The 18,017-nt window shown below is 39.8% G+C and overlaps 1 protein-coding gene across 1 annotated transcript in view; it reads right to left on the bottom strand.

Moving 5' to 3' along the window:
• Positions 1-18,017, bottom strand: part of arid2 (AT rich interactive domain 2 (ARID, RFX-like)) — a 92,299-nt gene that overhangs the window by 16,886 nt on the left and 57,396 nt on the right. The window contains exons 10-13 of the mRNA XM_052030720.1: positions 16,191-16,287; positions 15,599-15,808; positions 6,082-6,252; positions 2,643-2,715 (exon numbers count right to left, since the gene is read on the bottom strand). Of these exons, the coding sequence (XP_051886680.1) occupies positions 2,643-2,715; positions 6,082-6,252; positions 15,599-15,808; positions 16,191-16,287 (551 nt within the window). The remainder of the gene's footprint in view (positions 1-2,642; positions 2,716-6,081; positions 6,253-15,598; positions 15,809-16,190; positions 16,288-18,017) is intronic.

Here is an 18,017-nt window from a genome sequence, read left to right as displayed (position 1 = left end):
AAGAGACATGCGCTAAGAAACTGTGTGAATGGCTGTGTTCACAGCTGCTGTGCTGGGAACCTGGGTGGTGCAAATCACTGCCCTTTGCGGGACTTCTCCAGCAATGAATCACCGCACAACTCAGCACCAAGGACGAGGGGCTCAGGCGTGGAGAGTGTGTGCCACTACTGGGAACAGAGAGCACCTGCTCCATGTGTTAATGGATCTTGACGGAAAATGCTGTTTCCTTTTCTCTTCATTTGCCTGCACATCTCTCACCAGCCTGAAGACTTCTCTATGGCTACAGGATCAACAGCAGTCACTGGCTGAGCTCCTTACTACAGACAATTATGCAGCCAAATAAAGAGGGAGATAGCAGCTTCCGTCACATTCAACTGGTGGTGACGAGGAAGACCAGAGCAACCAGGCGGTCAGTCAACACGTGTAGCAGGTGCTGCCAGTGCCCGATAATGGACCCTACACTCACCGTGGTGGCCAGGGTGCAGCCATGAGCCCTACATCAGTGCTGAGCATCCACAGCACTCACCCCTGCCCGTCTAATACCACCGCACACAAGCAGCCTCTCCTTATCAAGCTGTGGGAGACTCAGTGTTGCTGGAGTGTCAGCGAAGGATTAGGTTTTGCACCAAGTTCCCAGCGCAACAGCACACAGCAAGAGGGCAGAGGTTCGTGCCAAGTTCTCGGTACAGCACTACGCAGCAGTGGAAACTACAGGAGTTTGCATCAGGATCCTAATAGTGTCAGTAATGCACCTCTGACAGCTTTTAGCACTGATTCCATTAGCACTCTCATTCCTGGGAATGCATCCTGCACGCTACTGTGACACAAGTGAAGAGTACTAAAAGTCCACACACCTGGAATAAATATGTAACCAAAAAATTAAAACATCAATTCAACTTCTCATCATCTATTTGACCCTCTCTTATTCCATCTGACATTTTATTTTGACTTTTACTGCATTGTCATTTTGAAGAGTGAAAAGATGCCTGTGCCAGATTTCTTTTGATGTGGAATGATCAGTGCACACCAGCTATCACACAAGAGTTGGTTCAAAGTGGTTGAAAAAGAGGCTGGAACACACAAAGGATATAAATGTCCACATCCATTCCTTGCTTAATGCAAATGCCCCTTCCCCTGAGCCCTGCTGATCCTCTCCTTCCTGCCCTGGTCCCACCATTCATATTCTGCTCGAGGACTGTTGTCTAGCACAAAGCCACACATCACCCAACGAATCTCTTAACAAAACTTCAGCCAGCTTCTCAATATCCACAGGCTATGGTCGAGCAAAGCACTGCATGTGGATTAGTGTGCCCCAATGTGTCCGACTGGTCAATTACGGTGAACTTATTCTGCAGCCATGGGAGTATCTTGCTTGACTGCTGCCATGATGGGGAGTGGTAAACCAAGTCTTTAATTGTACTTTTTAATCAAAAAAATCTAATTTCTGTGCATTACATTTACTAGAAAAAACAAATAAAACTTTGCCATGTTCTTCTGGCTCCATCCTTCCTTTCTGCAAATGGGAGCAATTTTTCAAAAAAATAATTTGGACTGCATGGGCTAAATAATGGCCCAAGACTAATTTTCCAGTCTATTATCAGCCAAAATATGTAAAAATATAAAGATACAAAGACCAGTCACTTGACCATTTCAATTACTGACACGCTATCATCCATCAAAAAGAATTATCAATCTAAAAATAACCTGCAATGTCCTAGACAGGAATAGCAAATCAAGATTAATAAAATTTTCTCAGACTAATACACAATGTCTCCATGTACCTCACTACTGCATGCACGTTTTATACACATTGTAACGCTAAAGAAACAATTTAAATTAGGCCAGCTTGTTTTCTGAAGAATAAATTTTGGTGGATCTGTGCATTCTGTCAAGGCTAACGATCTCAGCCAAAGAACATGAACACAAACACTTATACCATGACACTCCAAGATCAGTTAGCCACACAACCTTTATTTTTTTGTTAATAAGATTGGCAATTTGAATACAATTTACAGCACAGAAACTAGTGTTCACATAAGCCTCCTCCACTCTACTTACTGCATCTTTCACTATCAACCCATCCTTTCATTCATTTCTCACTAATGTACTACAGCTTAACTGCTGACTTAAGTCAACTCCAGGGCTAAATCTATGTTCAGTACATGAATTGCTTTGGTCTTAATGCCAGCTCATTTTCTAAAAACAGTAGTAAGTAGGCTAAAGGTTACAGAATCCAAATGCAGAACCTATAGATCTTAAGTGCTTTATCCGAACCATTGTGACAGAACTCAACTTTTATTTTAAAATATTAAATCACCATGGTTGTTAAGGCTATAGCACTTTAATCCAATATTTAGTTGCTTTATAAATCATATGCTCCAGCCAATGGGAAAACCAATAAGGAGAAAATTGCTGCTTAATATATATTTTAACATTATGTGGATCAACTGAAGTTTTGTGCTACAAATGCATCTTCTCATTTGCCCCTTGAAATTGCATTTCCTATATTCCTGGAGAGTATAAATATTTAGCTGTAACTGAGCAGTAGCAGTTATATAAAATATAGCATACATGCTTCAATGGCTACGGTTGAAATACACAATATTAATTAAACAGTATTTGTCACGAGAATTTACACTTACCACTGGCAGCAAAACTTTTCACTGTCAACTTCCATTCCTGCTGGGGTTACCACTGCAGGGCCAACTCTTGGTGCTGTGCAAGTGAGAAAAAAAGGATCAATAATGGAGGAGGCAAGGTGGTGGAATAACATAATATACAATGAAGCCATATGGGGCAGTTTGTTTAAAAGTAATTTGAACAACTGTTGATAAATAGCTATTTACCCTTTTATTTTATTCATATTCTTTCAAACTACAAAATAAAGGGAAATTACCCCTCATTGTAAGTTCTGTTCTCCAAACACAACTATGCATATAAACACTTGGGTTTACCTAACTGTATGCATGCTGGCAAAAGCTTATAAAAGTCACCACATGCTCTTATGTCACCATCTGCATAGTAAGTGGCACTGTTTCCTTGCAATGCTAGAAAAGAATCTGAAGTTGCTTACGGAGGTGACATGTTCTCAGCACCAGGAGGTGGTGCCACAGGGTAGCTTCTGAACTTCACTAGCCAATTTGAGAAGATGCAGGGACTAGAGGCAATTTAAAAAAAAGTCAGAAATGACTCTCTGCTTTCATTCAGTCCACTGCTACTTGGCCAATATGACACTGGGAAAACGCTGCTAAGAAGATGGCCATCACCATGCACTTAATGATGGCAAAAGCCCAGAGAGAATGAGGATCTCATGACTTCAGAAAAAAGTTATTTGCCTCAGAACACACAAAGTTATATTCTCATTTGGGAGGGGGGGGGGGGGTGGGGGGGAGGTAAATTACTATTGCCTGAAGATTAATGGTGAGATAAATAAATCACAATTCTAGGAGGTATTAAATGCACCTTCAGTAGCTTTTGGTGGTGAGGGTAAAGCTGAAACAAGCCACAAAATAAATCAGTAAGAAAGCAGAGGAAGAAACAAAGATTGGAGATGAAGGGATAGACAATGATGTTATCTGTAAATGGTCCAGTGCTTTTCTCTTCATCTTACCAAAGACAAAAACTTGCTCCATTATAGCTGGCGGCTGTTTCTTTTTTAGCTTAATCATCATTAAAGGAATTACCAATCCTTTTCCTTCACCACTGCCCCCATCCCACTCACCTATCCCTACCACCATGGCCGCATCAAGAAGTTTTGTCAAGAGAGGATTAACAGATTTTGTCAAAAACCATTCTTTGGAGAACAGAAATTACAGTGGGCAACTTCCATTTCTCCTTCAAAAGCAGACCTTCCATCCACGGAAGCTTCTAAAAGGTAGATTAACAGGGACAGAGATATGCATATCTAAAAAAAAAATCAAAGTATACAGCAACCACAGTGAACAAATCCCTACTGCCTACTTTAAGGCTACAATGCTTCTAAATTTTGTCATAAGTTTATATTTTCTCCCCTTACACTTTTTCAGGTCTCCCCACGCCACAGACCATTCTCCAAGTCACGAGGAAGTGCATGAACATGGCCCCGGGGAAAACATCCCTCCAAATTTTCCTTCCTCTCTTGTGAGAATATGCCTGGTCTCTGCTGTTAAACAAAGAAAGATGGCAGTCATTTTCCAGCAGCCGTACCATGTTCATGTTGGTTAGGAATAAAGGCCAAATGACTGGCCTAGCATGGAGCCAAATGATTTGTTGGAAGGTTAAAAATTCTGGAGGTGTAAAGGAAGTTGACAAGCAAGTTTAGAGAATATCTAGGGACTGAACTTTAATTAACCAGTTGCCCAAATGACATTTACTAGCTGCTACCCAAGATGGCCTGGTATCGACAGAGTTATTTTGTAAAAATTATTGTGGCCAAAAGCCATCAATTTTATGATGAAGTACTAATAATGCAAAGAAATGTGGAAATTCCTATTAGATAAATCTAGAGCAAGTAGCTTGTAACTGGATCGCTTTGATGTCTTTGCTATTATAGGTTATTTTAAATTTAGCTTCTCTGAGGCACCACGTTAATTTCCTCAGGCTGAACCAGCAGCAGACATATCCAGAACTTTACTATAGCCATCTGAAGATAAACTACCCTGCCAAGGACATGGAAGTTCCTGCTGTTTACTTGGTTTGTAACAAGTGAAATGATTAAATCTACTTGGAATCATTCACAGCACAAAGTTATGATCATAAAGGAAAAAAGTAGAGAAGGATGAAATGTTAGAAAGAAGAAAATGGGCAACGTGGGTTTAAAATCTAAGTCAATGGTGAGGTTAAAACCAATGCCATGCAGGGGGTCCTGTGGAGAAGACTGTGTAAACCATTCATCATTGTAATCATTGTACAATTACAGTTAGGGAGACCCAAGTGTTTGTATGTGGAAGATATAATCTGAAAAGAAAACCTTTAAATAAAAATAGCATGGAAACAAAATAGTTCACTCAAGATTTACGCACGTCACACAGGCAAATTCATGTTTTTTTTAAAAAGACACAGGGAAAGTACTTCCCAATTTAATATTTAAAAACAATTTCTATTCGTCTGGATGTTATAAATTCAGTTAAGATATTTTCCTTCTCAGTCGTGATTGTAGATCAACTGGATTCCAAGATGAATTACTGATGGGTTTTGGACAGAGTTCATAAATGGTAGATAAGTGGTAGAGAAGGAAACACTTTAAGGGCATGCTGTAAGTGTCAGATAAAATTAGACAGAGTGTGCAGTCTGTCAATTCTTGCTAAGCTAACAGCAGTTCAGTGGCATGGGCTTGCGGCCACAAGTAAGGGGTCATTTCAAAGCTTAATTCTTGCAAGGTCCATGTAGCCAAGAGAGGAAACACTATATCTGACTCTTCTCTCCACCATAACACTCAAATTAATTTCTCATATTTCTTTAGAAGGTGAAATAGTTTTAAAGATTCTATTTTCATCCTCATTGTGTAAAAGAATTCTCATTATTGAGATTTTTTTTAAATAGTCACAGCATTTTACATCCGAATAATAAGCTTCTGGCTTTTGATTTTCTTGGTAAAAGTCTTAACTGTTTGGAAGTTTCTGTTTAACAAGTAGTACTATCAGGAGTATTAACACAGATAATATTGCCGTCACAAAGCTTGAGTATGCTGAATTAACTTCAGTACACTCCTGTGGTTATGACCATTTGCTTAACATTCTTCTGTTCTATATTCCAAATATCATTAGCAGTTCATTTTAAACTCGCCCAAGTTTCTCCACTGCAGCACAGGTTCTACACATTTCTAGCATTTTCTGTTTATATCATATATCCTACAGATGCTCAAAGTCTGTAAGTGACCATTCACCACATACATTAAAAGATTATTAGGCTGTAATGAGACAACATAAAACCCGATAGTCCACTCAGCCAAAATCAGTTTTCCAGCATGCAAGCCAAAAGAGAAACCAAAAGTACTGCAGTACAAAATATTCAATTTAGGGTTTGATTTTTTCCAAAGAGTTCTGGATTTTAGATTTCCAACACTCGAAATGTATTTATTTTAAATCACTGCTGATCACATACCTGAAGCTGGTGCACTCTGGGTTGGTGCTTGTTGCAAGTGCTCCATTGCTTGTGGTCTGATCTCAGAGATTACTTGGTGGCTGGAACTTTGATATTCTATTAGTTTGACGGTAGTAGGTATATCAGACCCAAATGACTGGATATCCACTGACACAAGACACACCAATATATCTGATAAGAGAAAATAAATTGCTTATCGAAAATATCCAAAACTAAATTGGCATTTAACTATTAGCATATGATTTAACATTTTTTTCATTTAAATTTACAGGTTTTGAATTAAAGTATTTATTAATTTCATTTGTCAATGAAGTTGATGCTCTCTTGCCACATTAAACTGATATGAAAACAAAAGTGAAAATTTTCTTGGAAGTGTGAAACTCAATGACATTTATCACGAATATTGCCCAAAAGCATCATTCCAGGAATCTGTGATAGCTCATGTGTAAAGTGTGCAGCTGTGTTTGGATCTTCCATATCGGCAATGACGGCGAAAAAGGGTCTTAAAAGCCATTCTTTTCTTTAGTAACCATATCCTGCTGGATTTCCTTAACAGAATCCAACAATTCCTTTAACTATTACCCAAATACATATTTCTTGTGTATGGACAATTGGAATTATTGCTCATGTGATCTGTACAGCAGCAATGCTCAAATCAGTTCAAAGTAATACACAAAGATTCAGAACTTTATTCCCCACTCCTGCACTTGCTACTGAATAAATGCATTTAGTTAACCAGGAAAATAAAAGACCTGAAGATTGTCCAATTCATCTCGTCAACTAACGAAATTGAGCAAAAGAGGGGAGGTGTGCCATTCCAGCTACTTAAGACTCTTAGAAATAAATTTATCATCCAAATGGTAGCTATTCATTTAGAATGGGACCGGAAGCTCAAACTTTTTTTTTCCCCCACAGTGAATTTCATACATTAGGAAAAGAACTGAAATACAACCATTAAGCCTATTGTCTCAGGAAGGATCTACTGAGCATTTGTGGTCCTCTTGTTGTTGGTATATTATTGACATAGAACTTTTAGCTTATAAAATAACAATGCTATCACCTTTAGTGAAGCACTACCATGATTTTATCATAAAATTTGTAATATTCAGCACAATTTCTCCAAAACCAAAATGTTAACCATAATTGCATACTATGAGATACATACAGTGAAGAATGTATTGACTACCGTGTTTTAACTTGCAACATCAGATTTCATTGAAATATTTTACTCTATGGGTAAAATTTTAACTACTATTCAAGAGTTTGAATGAACGCTGTTGAACAATGAATTGGTTACATTTCTGACAGGACGCTTTCCCCTCTCATATTCGTTATCAGTCATGCCACAATGACAGAAAAGGCTTTATCGATTTAATAACCAATCATTAACAATTTGCTCTGCATCATCTAACCCAATGATTTTACAGAAGCAAACGTGAAGTCATTGAATTGTAAATAAATAATTACAAGCAAAACAGTTTCATGAGAATTTGAACCTTATGCAACAAAATAATTTCCATTCATATGCCACTGAACAAATTTCCAGTCTAGGAGAGTCAGAGTCATACTACACGGAAACAGGGCCTTCGGCCCAACTGGTCCATGCCGACCAAGATGCCCCATGCCATCTAGTCGCATTTGCTAGCATTTGGACCATAACTTCTAAACCTCTCCTATCCATGGACCTGTCCAACTGTCTGTTAAAAGTTGTTATTGTACCTGCCTCAATCACTTCCTCCTAGCAGCTCATTCCACAGAGATACCACCCTTTGTGTAACAAAAGAAGTTGCTTCTCAAGTTCCTATTAAATTTTTTCCCCCTCGCCTTAAACCTATGCCCTCTAGTTCTTGACTTCCCAAACCTGGGGGAAAAAAACTGAGTGCTTTCACCCTATCTATGCCTTCATGATTTTATACACCTCTAAGATCACCTCTCAGTCTCTTACGTTTAATGGCTATTCTTTATATATTAGAAATTTGCATGGGAAAAGAAAAAGTTACTTTCTCTTTTTCATCCATTGCTTATTCCAAACAGTCATCTTTTGAATCATCGGGGTGGATTCAATGTCATCCACTTAACAATCCATGATTTTCTTTGAAGCCCCAGAATACAGACTCTCAGACGTAACTGTGTGTGTAGTCTATTTTTATTAATACACATCATTTTCTTTCACAACTTGAATCTTCTTTCACAAGAATAAGGGTGATGAACTCAGAGCATGAATCACTACGTGGAATTAGGATGTTGTGACCAGTACAGAGACTTGGCTGTCGCATGGGCAGGATTGGCTGCTTAATGTTCAGGGGTTTAAGTGTTTCAAAAAGGATAGGGAAGGAGGTAAAAGAGGGGGGAGCTGCATTGCTAATCAAGGATAGTGTCACAGCTGCAGAAAGGGAGGACATCATGGAGGGATCATCTACTGAGTCAGTGTGGGTGAAAGTTAGAAACAGGGAGGGAGCAATCACTCTATAGGCCCCCCAACAGGCACCAGGACACTGAGGAGCAGATAAGTAGGCAGATTTTGGAGAGGTGCAAAAATAACAGGGTTGTTGTCATGGAAGAATTCAACTTCCCTAATATTGATTGGCACCTCCTTAGTTGAAAAGGTTTAGATGGGACAGAATTTGATAGGTGTTTCCAGGAAGGACTCCTGACACAGTATGTGGATTGGCCAACTACAGAGGCCATACTGGATCTAGCATTAGGCAATGAACCTGGTCAGGTGACAGACCCCTCAGTGGACAAGCATTTCCGGGATAGTGACAACTCCCTGACCTTTAGCATAGCCATGGACAGAGACGGGCAGACAATATGGGAAAGTATTTAATTGGGGGAAGGCTAATTACCACAATATTAGGCAGGATCTTGGGAAGGTAAATTGGGGACATATCTTCTCAGGGAAATGCACAAGAAATGTGGAGGCCGTTTAGGGAACACTTGCATGGGGTTCTGGATAGGTTTGTCCCACAGCAACAGGGAAAGGATGGTAGGGTAAAGGAACCATGGTTGACAAGAGAGGTGAAACATTTAGACAAGAGAAAGGAGAAAGCATACTTAAGCTTTAGGAAGCAAAAATCAGGCAGGGGTCTTGAGAATTATAAGATAGCCTAAGAAGGGACTTAGGAGAGCTAGAAGGGGACATGAGAAGGCCTTGGCGAGTAGAATTAAGGAAAACCCCAAGGTGTTCTATAAATATGCGAGGAACAGGAGGATGACTAGAATAAGGATAGGCCTGCTCAGGGATAAAGGGGGAAATGTGCCTTAAGGCAGAGAAGGTAGGGGAGATCCTTAATGGATTCTTTGCTTCAGTGTTCACTAGGGAGATGGACTTTGACGAATGTGAGGTCAGTGTAGAACAGGCTAATGTGCTGGAGCACGTTGAGGTTAAGAAAGTAGTAGTGTTGGAGCTTCTGAAACGCATTTGGATAGATAAGTCTCCGGGACAGGACACGAATTACCCCAGGTTACTACAGGAGGCTAGGGAAGAGATTGCTGGGATGTTGACAATGATATTTGCATCCTTCCTGGCCACAGGAGTGGTACCAGAGAATTGGAGGATGTCAAATGTTGTTCCCTTGTTCAAGAAAGATAATAGGGATAATCCTGGGAATTATAAACCAGTGAGTCTTATGTCAGTGGTGGGCAAACTATTGGGAGAGGATTCTTAGGGACAGGATTTGGGAGCATTTGGAAAAGCATTGTCTTATTAGGGATAGTCTTATTAGTCTTATCAGCATGGCTTTGTGAGGAGCTGGTCGTGCCTCATGAGCCTAATCGAGTTTGTCAAGGAGATGACAATACAGATATTTGAAGTTAGAGTGGTGGATGTGGTGTATATGGACTTTAGTAAGGCGTTTGACAAGATTCCCCATGGTAGGTTCATCCAGAAAGTCATGAGGCATGGGATCCATGGAGGTTTGGTTGTGTGGATTCGGAATTGGCTTGCCCACAGAAGGCAGAGGGTGCTAGTAGATGGAGAATATTCTGCCTGGAGGTCGGTGACTTGTGCTGTTCTGCAGGGATCTGTTCTGGAACCCCTACTCTTTGTGATTTTTATAAATGGTTTGGATGAGGAAGTGGAGGGATGGGTTAGTAAGTTTGCGAATGACACAAAGGATGGAGGGGTTGTGGATAGTGTAGAACGTTGTCGTAGGGCATAGAATGCAGAGTTGGGTGAAGAAGTGGCAGATGGAGTTCAATCCGAAAAAGTGCAAAATAATACATTTTGGAAGAAAGAACATGAAGGTGGAGTACAAGGTTAATGGCAGGATTCTGAGCAGTGTGCAGGAACAGAGGGATTTTGGGGTCCAAGTCCATAGATTCTTCAAAGTTGCCATGCAAGTTAATAGGCATATGGTGTTCTGGCTTCATTAGTCGGGAGGTTGAGTTCAAGAGCCATGAGGTAATACTGCAGCTCTATAAAAGTCTAGTTAGACCACACTTAGAGTATCGTGTTCAGTTCTGGTCACCTCATTATACGAAGGATGTGGAAGCTTTAGAGAGGGTGCAGAGGAGATTTACCAGGATGCTTGCTGCCTGGATTAGAAAACATGTCTTATGAGGAAAGGTTGAGTGAGCTAGGGCTTTTCTCTTTGGAGCGACACAGGATGAGAGGCGACTTAATAGAGGTGTATAAGATTATGAGGGATATAGATAGAGTGGACAGCCAGCACCTTTTCCCCAGGGCGGTAATAGCCAATACCAGAGGGCATCTGTTTAAGGTAAGAGGAGGAACGTTCAGGGGAGATGTCAGAGGTAGGTTCTTTACGCAGAGTGGTGGGTGCATGGAACGCACTGCTGGGGGTGGTTGTAGAGCCTGATACAATAGGGACATTTAAAAGGCTCTTAGATAGGCACTTGGATGTAAGAAAAATAGAGGGTTATGGGCTGTGCAGGAGGGAAGGGTTAGATTGATCATGCAGGAGGTGTTCATATAGTTCGGCACAACATTGTGGGCTGAAGGGCCCGTACTGTGCTGTTCTGTTCTATGTTCTAACTTGCTTCAAACAAACTTCCATATTTTCACAACATTACAAGCTGTCCAGTCTCTGACCATGCTTTGGATCACTTGCCTTAATCTCCTCAAAAGGACTGAAACTTATGACTATATGAAGCATTTGAAAATGTGTGTCCAAGTTAAAAGGCACCAAATAAATGTAAATTGCTGTAGATTCATTTATAATCAATCTGAATTTACCATCCAGGTATACTTTTAGACCTTCTACATTTCCTCACTGTAAAAGAACTCAATTAATCCGACACTACTATCATTTCCTGTCATCCTCATCCATTTTGCAGACTTACTTGTCTATTACGGCATGCAGAAAAGAAATCTTACAATTTTTATTGGGCCCTTCATGCTTTCATTGCCCCCCACCACTCTCCCAAAATTACTCTCCCCTCTAATCTAACTTTTCTCACTTCCCCAATGTACTCTCTAATACTTAAAATCTTCAAAGTAAGATAACTTTATAATGTACAAAATTAAAAGAGCAGCATGAATTGATTTCTTAAAGCAGCTTCAGTTTCTCAATAGTTCAAAAACATGGCTGAAACAACACAAAAAAGGGGAAATGTAGCCAATTTAAGTACATCTACAGTTTGTTGCCTCATTTGGGAATTCAAATTAACAAGCATTTCAAACAAAAGTACAGATGTTCCAAAATATATCAATTTCAGGTAAAGCATAATAAACCACCAATTAATAACTAAACTTAACTAAATAACTTGCCTAGCTTGTCTTTCTCCTATAGCTACTACAAAGCAGTGTTTTTTGTATGATGATTTTTTTTGTTCCCCCTTTTAATTGCTCTTTTAATTAATTAATACCCCTTTCATTTGAGAACAATGGCATCTTTATAATAGCTTATCTCCATTTTAAATCCAAGAAATATTTTTGATTTTTTAGCAATGTACATGTTGTTTTCATTGCTAAAGGCTAGGAGGCATATTAAAAGCTAATGTCCCACAAAACAGGGAACATCCAAAGCCTATTGAACCTGATTTCTATAAAGTCAGTGGAGCAAAACAAAAATGCTAGAAATCCAAAACAAAAAAAAATATCGAATGATGAAACCACTCCTTGGGCAGCACCAGTGGAGAGAGAAACAAAGTTGACATTTTGGGTCAATGGCCCTTCATCATAACTCGAAAAGTGAGAAAACAAACTTAGTCCTAAGATAGCAGGACAGTTTCATGAAGAGACTGGGTTGACTAGATTTGTGTTCACTAGAACTTAATAGAATAAAAGGGGATCTCATTAAAACACACCAAATTCCAACAGGGCTCGAGATTCAGGATGAGGGGAGGATATTTCCCCTGGACGGGGGTATGGAGTGTGAAATAAGGGTATTGATATGTTATTGTCATGTGGACCAAATTACAGTGAAAAGCTTTTGTGTTGCATGCTATCCAGACATATCATGCCTTGCATAATGACACTGAGGTGATTAAAAAAAAACAAAATGCAGAATATTGTGTTGTAGCTACAGAGAAAGTGTACTGCAGGTAGACAAAGAAAGTACAAGGGCCAAGATGAGGTAGATTGGAAGATCAAGAGTTGAAGAGGTTACTTTTTAGCATACGAGAGGTCCCTTCAAGAGTCTGGTAACAGTAGGATAGAAACTGTACATGCTCTCAAGCTTTTGTATCTTCTGCCCAATGGGAAAAGGGAGAAGAGAGAATGACTGGGGTGGGAGGGGTCCTTGATTTTGTTAGCTGCTTTTTCGAGGCAACACAATCTCAGGCCATAGGGCAAGTAATTGAGGACCGAGAAGAGAAATTTCTTCACTCAAAGGGTGCTAAATCTGTGGAGTTTTCTACCACAGAAGGCTTTTAAGATCGTCACCAAATACGTTTAAGGTGATAGATAGACAAAAAAAGGCAGCAAGGGGTATAGAGAGAGTAGGAATACAGTATTGAGATAGAGGATTGGCCATGCTCATTCTGAATGATGAAGCAGGCTCAAAGGGCCAAATGGCCTGCTCCTATTTTCAACGTTTTTATGTTAGGTTGCAGAGAGGAAAGGGGTAGAAAGAAGAAGAGAGAATGTCTGTGAAGGGGGCAGACCAAAATGGTCAAGATGACTACCCTAAAAAAAAATGGCAGCTGAAGACAGAAAACAAAAACGAACTGAACAAATAATACACTTGTGGACAGAGAGATACTGAAATTCTTTAATTCAATATTAAGTCTCAAGGGCTTCAATGTACCCAGATGGAAGATGAGGTGCCATTCTTCAAGCTTATACTGGGCATCATAGTCAGTCAAAGTGACAGTGTATGGAGAATTAAAGTGACAGATGGCCAGAAGTTTTCCAGACCAAAATTGTCAAAGTAGCAATTACTTTAAAATTTACATACTGATATTGTTTCAATTTTTCTTTTTTTCTTTTCTCTATCCAAATGCTGGTTCTTAAAGTAATTGTAACCTTGACAACTTTATTCTGTAAAGCTTCCAGGCACCTGTCACATTAATTCTCCACCTCACTCTAACCTCAACCGCTTACATTGGTCCAACAATACCCAAAATAAGCTTGAAGGCCTGAAGGCTCTCCGCCTCTTTCTTGATAACAGACCCAACCAGTTCCACTCCACCACCACCCTCCTCCATCTGGCAGAACTGGTACTCACCCATAACAACTTCTTTCAGCTCCTTCCACTTTCTGCAGACCAAAGGTGTAGCCACGGGCACTCGCATGGGCCCCAGCTATGCCTGCCTTTTTGTTGGCTATGTGGAACAATCCATGTTCCAAGCCTACATTGGTAACACTCACCAACTCTTTCTCTGCTGCAATGACAACTGCATTGATGCTGCTTTCTGCAGCCATGTGGAGCTCATCAATTTCATCAACTTTGTCACCAACTTCCACCCCGCCCTCAAATTCACTTGGTCCATCTCCTGGTGACCAGCCATTTTAATTCCACTTCCCATTCCCACAATGATGTGTCTGTCCACGGCCTCCTCTACTGCCAAGTTGAGGCTAGACACAGATTAGAGGAACAATTCAATCTTGGTAGTCTCCAACCTGACAGCATCAACATCGATTTCTCTAACTTCCAGTAACCATACCCCTCTGCTGCCTACCCCCCATTTTGTTTTCCCTTATTCCTCTGGCTCCCTTACTCCTCACTTGCCCTCAGACCTGCCCATCATCCACACCTTCCTCCCGCTGGTTCCCCATCTCTTTCCCTTTATTCCATGGTCAACTGTCCTCTCCTATCAGATTCCATCTTCTTAAGCCCTTTGCCTATTCCATCTATCACCTTCCAGCTTCTCACATCATTCCCACTTCTCCCCCCCCTCCACCCATCTATCTTTCCTCCTCACCTGATTCATTTATCACCTGCCAGCTCGTGCTCCTCCCCCTCTCCCCACCCCTTTATTCTGACTTCTGACCTTTTTCTTTCCAGTCCTGATGAAGGGTCTCGACCCAAAACTTCGACTGCTGATTTATCTCCTTAGATGCTGCCTGACCTGCTGAATTTCTCTCGCATTTTTTTGTGTTGCTCCAGATTTCCAGCATCTGCAGTCTTTCTCGTGTGTCTTGAAGAACAGCATCTCACCTTCCATTTGTGTATGCTGAAACCCTTGGGACTTAATACTGAACTTAATAATTTCAAGCAAGCACTCTGTTTTTGCCCTCCTCTACAATTGTGACTATCTCAAATTTGTTTCATTTTTCTTTTCCATCGCCAAGAGCCAGTTTATAAAAGTAATTGTTACCTTAATAACTTTAATCTACACCCTATCACAGACATCGCCTGTTCTCCCTACCCTCCCTCCTTTTATCATATTTATCACTTCTCCAGTTTTGCTGAATGGTCTTTGACCCAAAACATTGGCTTTTTCTCTCCATTGATGCTGCTTGGGCTGCTGGGTCTTTTCAGTGTTTTCAGGTGTTGTTCCATAAAATCATGATCTGTAATTTGCACGTGCACAGGATATTATAATCATCATTCTGTAATGTGATGCCTTGTCAGTTATTTTTCCCAGATAGATGAACATCACAGTGGCATAGCCGGTTGTGCAGATGCCTCACAGCTCTAGCCACCTACGTTCGATCCCAACCTCTGTTGCTGTCTGGAGTTTGCATGTTCTCCTTGGTGTAGGTGCATGTGTAGGTGTCCCCCGAGTGCTCCAGATTACTTCCACATCCCAAAGAGACATTATTTGATAGATTAATTGTTTACTTTAAATTACTTGCAATGTACATGGGTAGTAGTAAAATCATACTGAAATTAATAGGCACGTGATAGAAAATAGCTTGAGAAGGAAAAGTGTGATTGTTATGAGAGTCAGCATCAACCTGATGGGCTGAGTAGCCTCCTTTTTGTTGTAAGGCAATATGAAAAAGTGCCACAAAAACACAATTCTCTTCAAAAGTACATGCTTAATTCTCTTCAGAAGTAGAAGCTGCAATTTACTTTGCTTTACTCAAATCTATAGTGAAAAATCAAGTTCCAAGGATGCTTAAGTAATGAAATTCCTATTTTTACCTGAAGTTCTTTAAACTTACCTACACTTTTTTCCACACTAACTATCTTTGCACAGGGTACTTCTCCTAGTTCAGTGAGCATGTATAGCACTTCTAATGCAGAGATTACCAGCAGCATATCAGGTAACGTTAGATGGCATATGATCTCCTTATAGGACTCCTGATCCACATATTCACATATCAAGTCTGCATTATCTTCAGCTCTACACAGGTTTCCTAGTATTTCCATACCTAGAAATTTTTTATAAGAGATATCTTTATTAGTCACATGTACATCGAAACACACAGTGAAATGCATCTTTTGATTATAGGGTTCTGGGGGCAGCCCGCAAGTGTCGCCACGCTTCGGGCACCAACAAAGCATGCCCACAACTTCCTAACCCGTATGTCTTTGGAATGTGGGAGGAAACCGGAACACCCGGAGGAAGCCCACACAGACACGGGGAGAATGTACAAACTCCTTACAGACAGTGGCCAGAATTGAACCTGGGTCGCTGGTGCTGTAATAGCATATGCTAACCGCTACACTACCAATTACACAAAAAAACAATAGGTTTGAGGGTAATGTACAAAACTAAAAAAAAATTATGAAACTTTTATTGAAATTGTTTACCTCTTATCTTCAAACACTTGTCACAGGAAAAGAGACATTTTGTTACTGTATGAAAAATTAGATGTGTACTTTTAAAATCAATAGGATCCAACTGAAGCTGTAAGATTAAAAACAAAAAAGTCAAATTAATATGCTGTAATATTAATATGTAATCTTTTATCTATCTATTTCCAATTGTACATGTGATGTGGGTGTCACATGACTGATTGTAAATGCCATACTTAATTGCCGTTGGGCTTCAAACATTGTTAAGCAACAGCAAGAATAGAAAAAACATACCTCAAAAGTGAATCAGAACTTCGTCATCAAATTAAAGTTTAAAAGAAAAGTTATATTTGTTCTGGTGCTTGCCAGAATTAAACCACAGACAACACTGTTGTCTTCAATCACTTGCTGAAATCATCTGACACTGCTTTAAAAAAAATAACAATACTTAATGCAAGAGGCCAGACTACCATGAGCTGAGAAGAGTTCAGTGTAATGGGATGGATACTGCTGCAGTTAATAACACTCACCATTAATTATGTGGGAATGGGACAGCAAATGCAGCCAAGGAGCTCTGCATTTTAATGCCAACATCCAAAATGCCATCCAAGTTGTTTTTTTGCTTTGCAGAAAGGCCATTTCACTTCCTCGATTTATTGTAGCATTTGTTGGATGCATAAACTCACATAAATGACATCAAGACCCATTAACCATATGATCAATCCCAATCACTACAAGTGGAATTTCAATGATTAAGCAAATGGTTGGTATCATAACCATATTTGATGGTGTTGGATATTAAGTAAGCAGTCTTATTTGTTCACTGTGCTACCATTCACATTTACACCAACTTTCCAGGCAAAGAAAAGTTATAAACTAAACAATGAAGTACACACTTAACAATAAATGCTGTTAGATGCCCTGCTATTGCAAAATGTATATTGTTAGACTGTAACTTTTGATGTCACAATATATGATTCTATAATCAAACAAAACAAGATCAAGGACATTACTGCTAGAAGGCCATGTCATACTGCAGTGACGTAGACATCCTTGTCTGCAGTTTTTGGGATGCTAATAAATTAGAATTTTGCTGAAAGGCTCTTTTCCATTTGGTAATCACTCATTTAGATGGTGGCATTCAACCTTAAACTCGAGCTTCCAGTTCAACATCAGGATTTGTCGGAAAAGTCAAAATGTTCTTAAAGCACAACGCTATTGCTTGGTTCTTTTTCTCAGTTCCTTTAGCCCATCTTACTAACAATAAATGCAAGGAACCCATGGACTTGTCACCACAGCCAAAAGCACCTGTTCAGCTGGCATTACTTCCAATATCTTCATTTTCCAATCAAAACCACTTTTCCTGCCAGCCTTCACCTGGTTCCACTCGATCTAAATCATTCCTGTTGTGTGTTAGTTTCCCTCAATCTCAAAGCTGATGTAATCAATCATTCTCACCACCAAAACAACTCCTGTTCTGTCCTTGAAAGTGGCACATCTCATATTTCCACTTTTTTTTATTCAAAGCTTTTAGCATCTTGCTATTTCCCAAATGTCCCAATTTCCATCAACCCCATTCCACAAGTGCTAAAACTATGTGATCAAAACAGACCTAACCAAGGTCACAAATTACAGTATATTCCCTGTAAATGCAACAATGATACATTAGCACCACATATCAAAAATGGCAAAGAGGGTAAGAATAATCATGCCTGGAATTTTTTTTTCATATTAAAAACAATATACAAGTGTAAATAGTTTGTGTTGTATGCCCTTCGCTGTCAGGTACATTTTAATGTAAATAAAAGCAAGAAGAACACAACAAACTCCTACAATTATTGA

The sequence above is a fragment of the Pristis pectinata genome, chromosome 15, assembly GCF_009764475.1.
Source record: "Pristis pectinata isolate sPriPec2 chromosome 15, sPriPec2.1.pri, whole genome shotgun sequence".
Lineage (NCBI taxonomy): Eukaryota > Metazoa > Chordata > Chondrichthyes > Rhinopristiformes > Pristidae > Pristis > Pristis pectinata.
The sequence above is the reverse complement of the archived record's forward strand: the minus strand, read 5'-3'. Positions and strand labels throughout refer to the sequence as shown.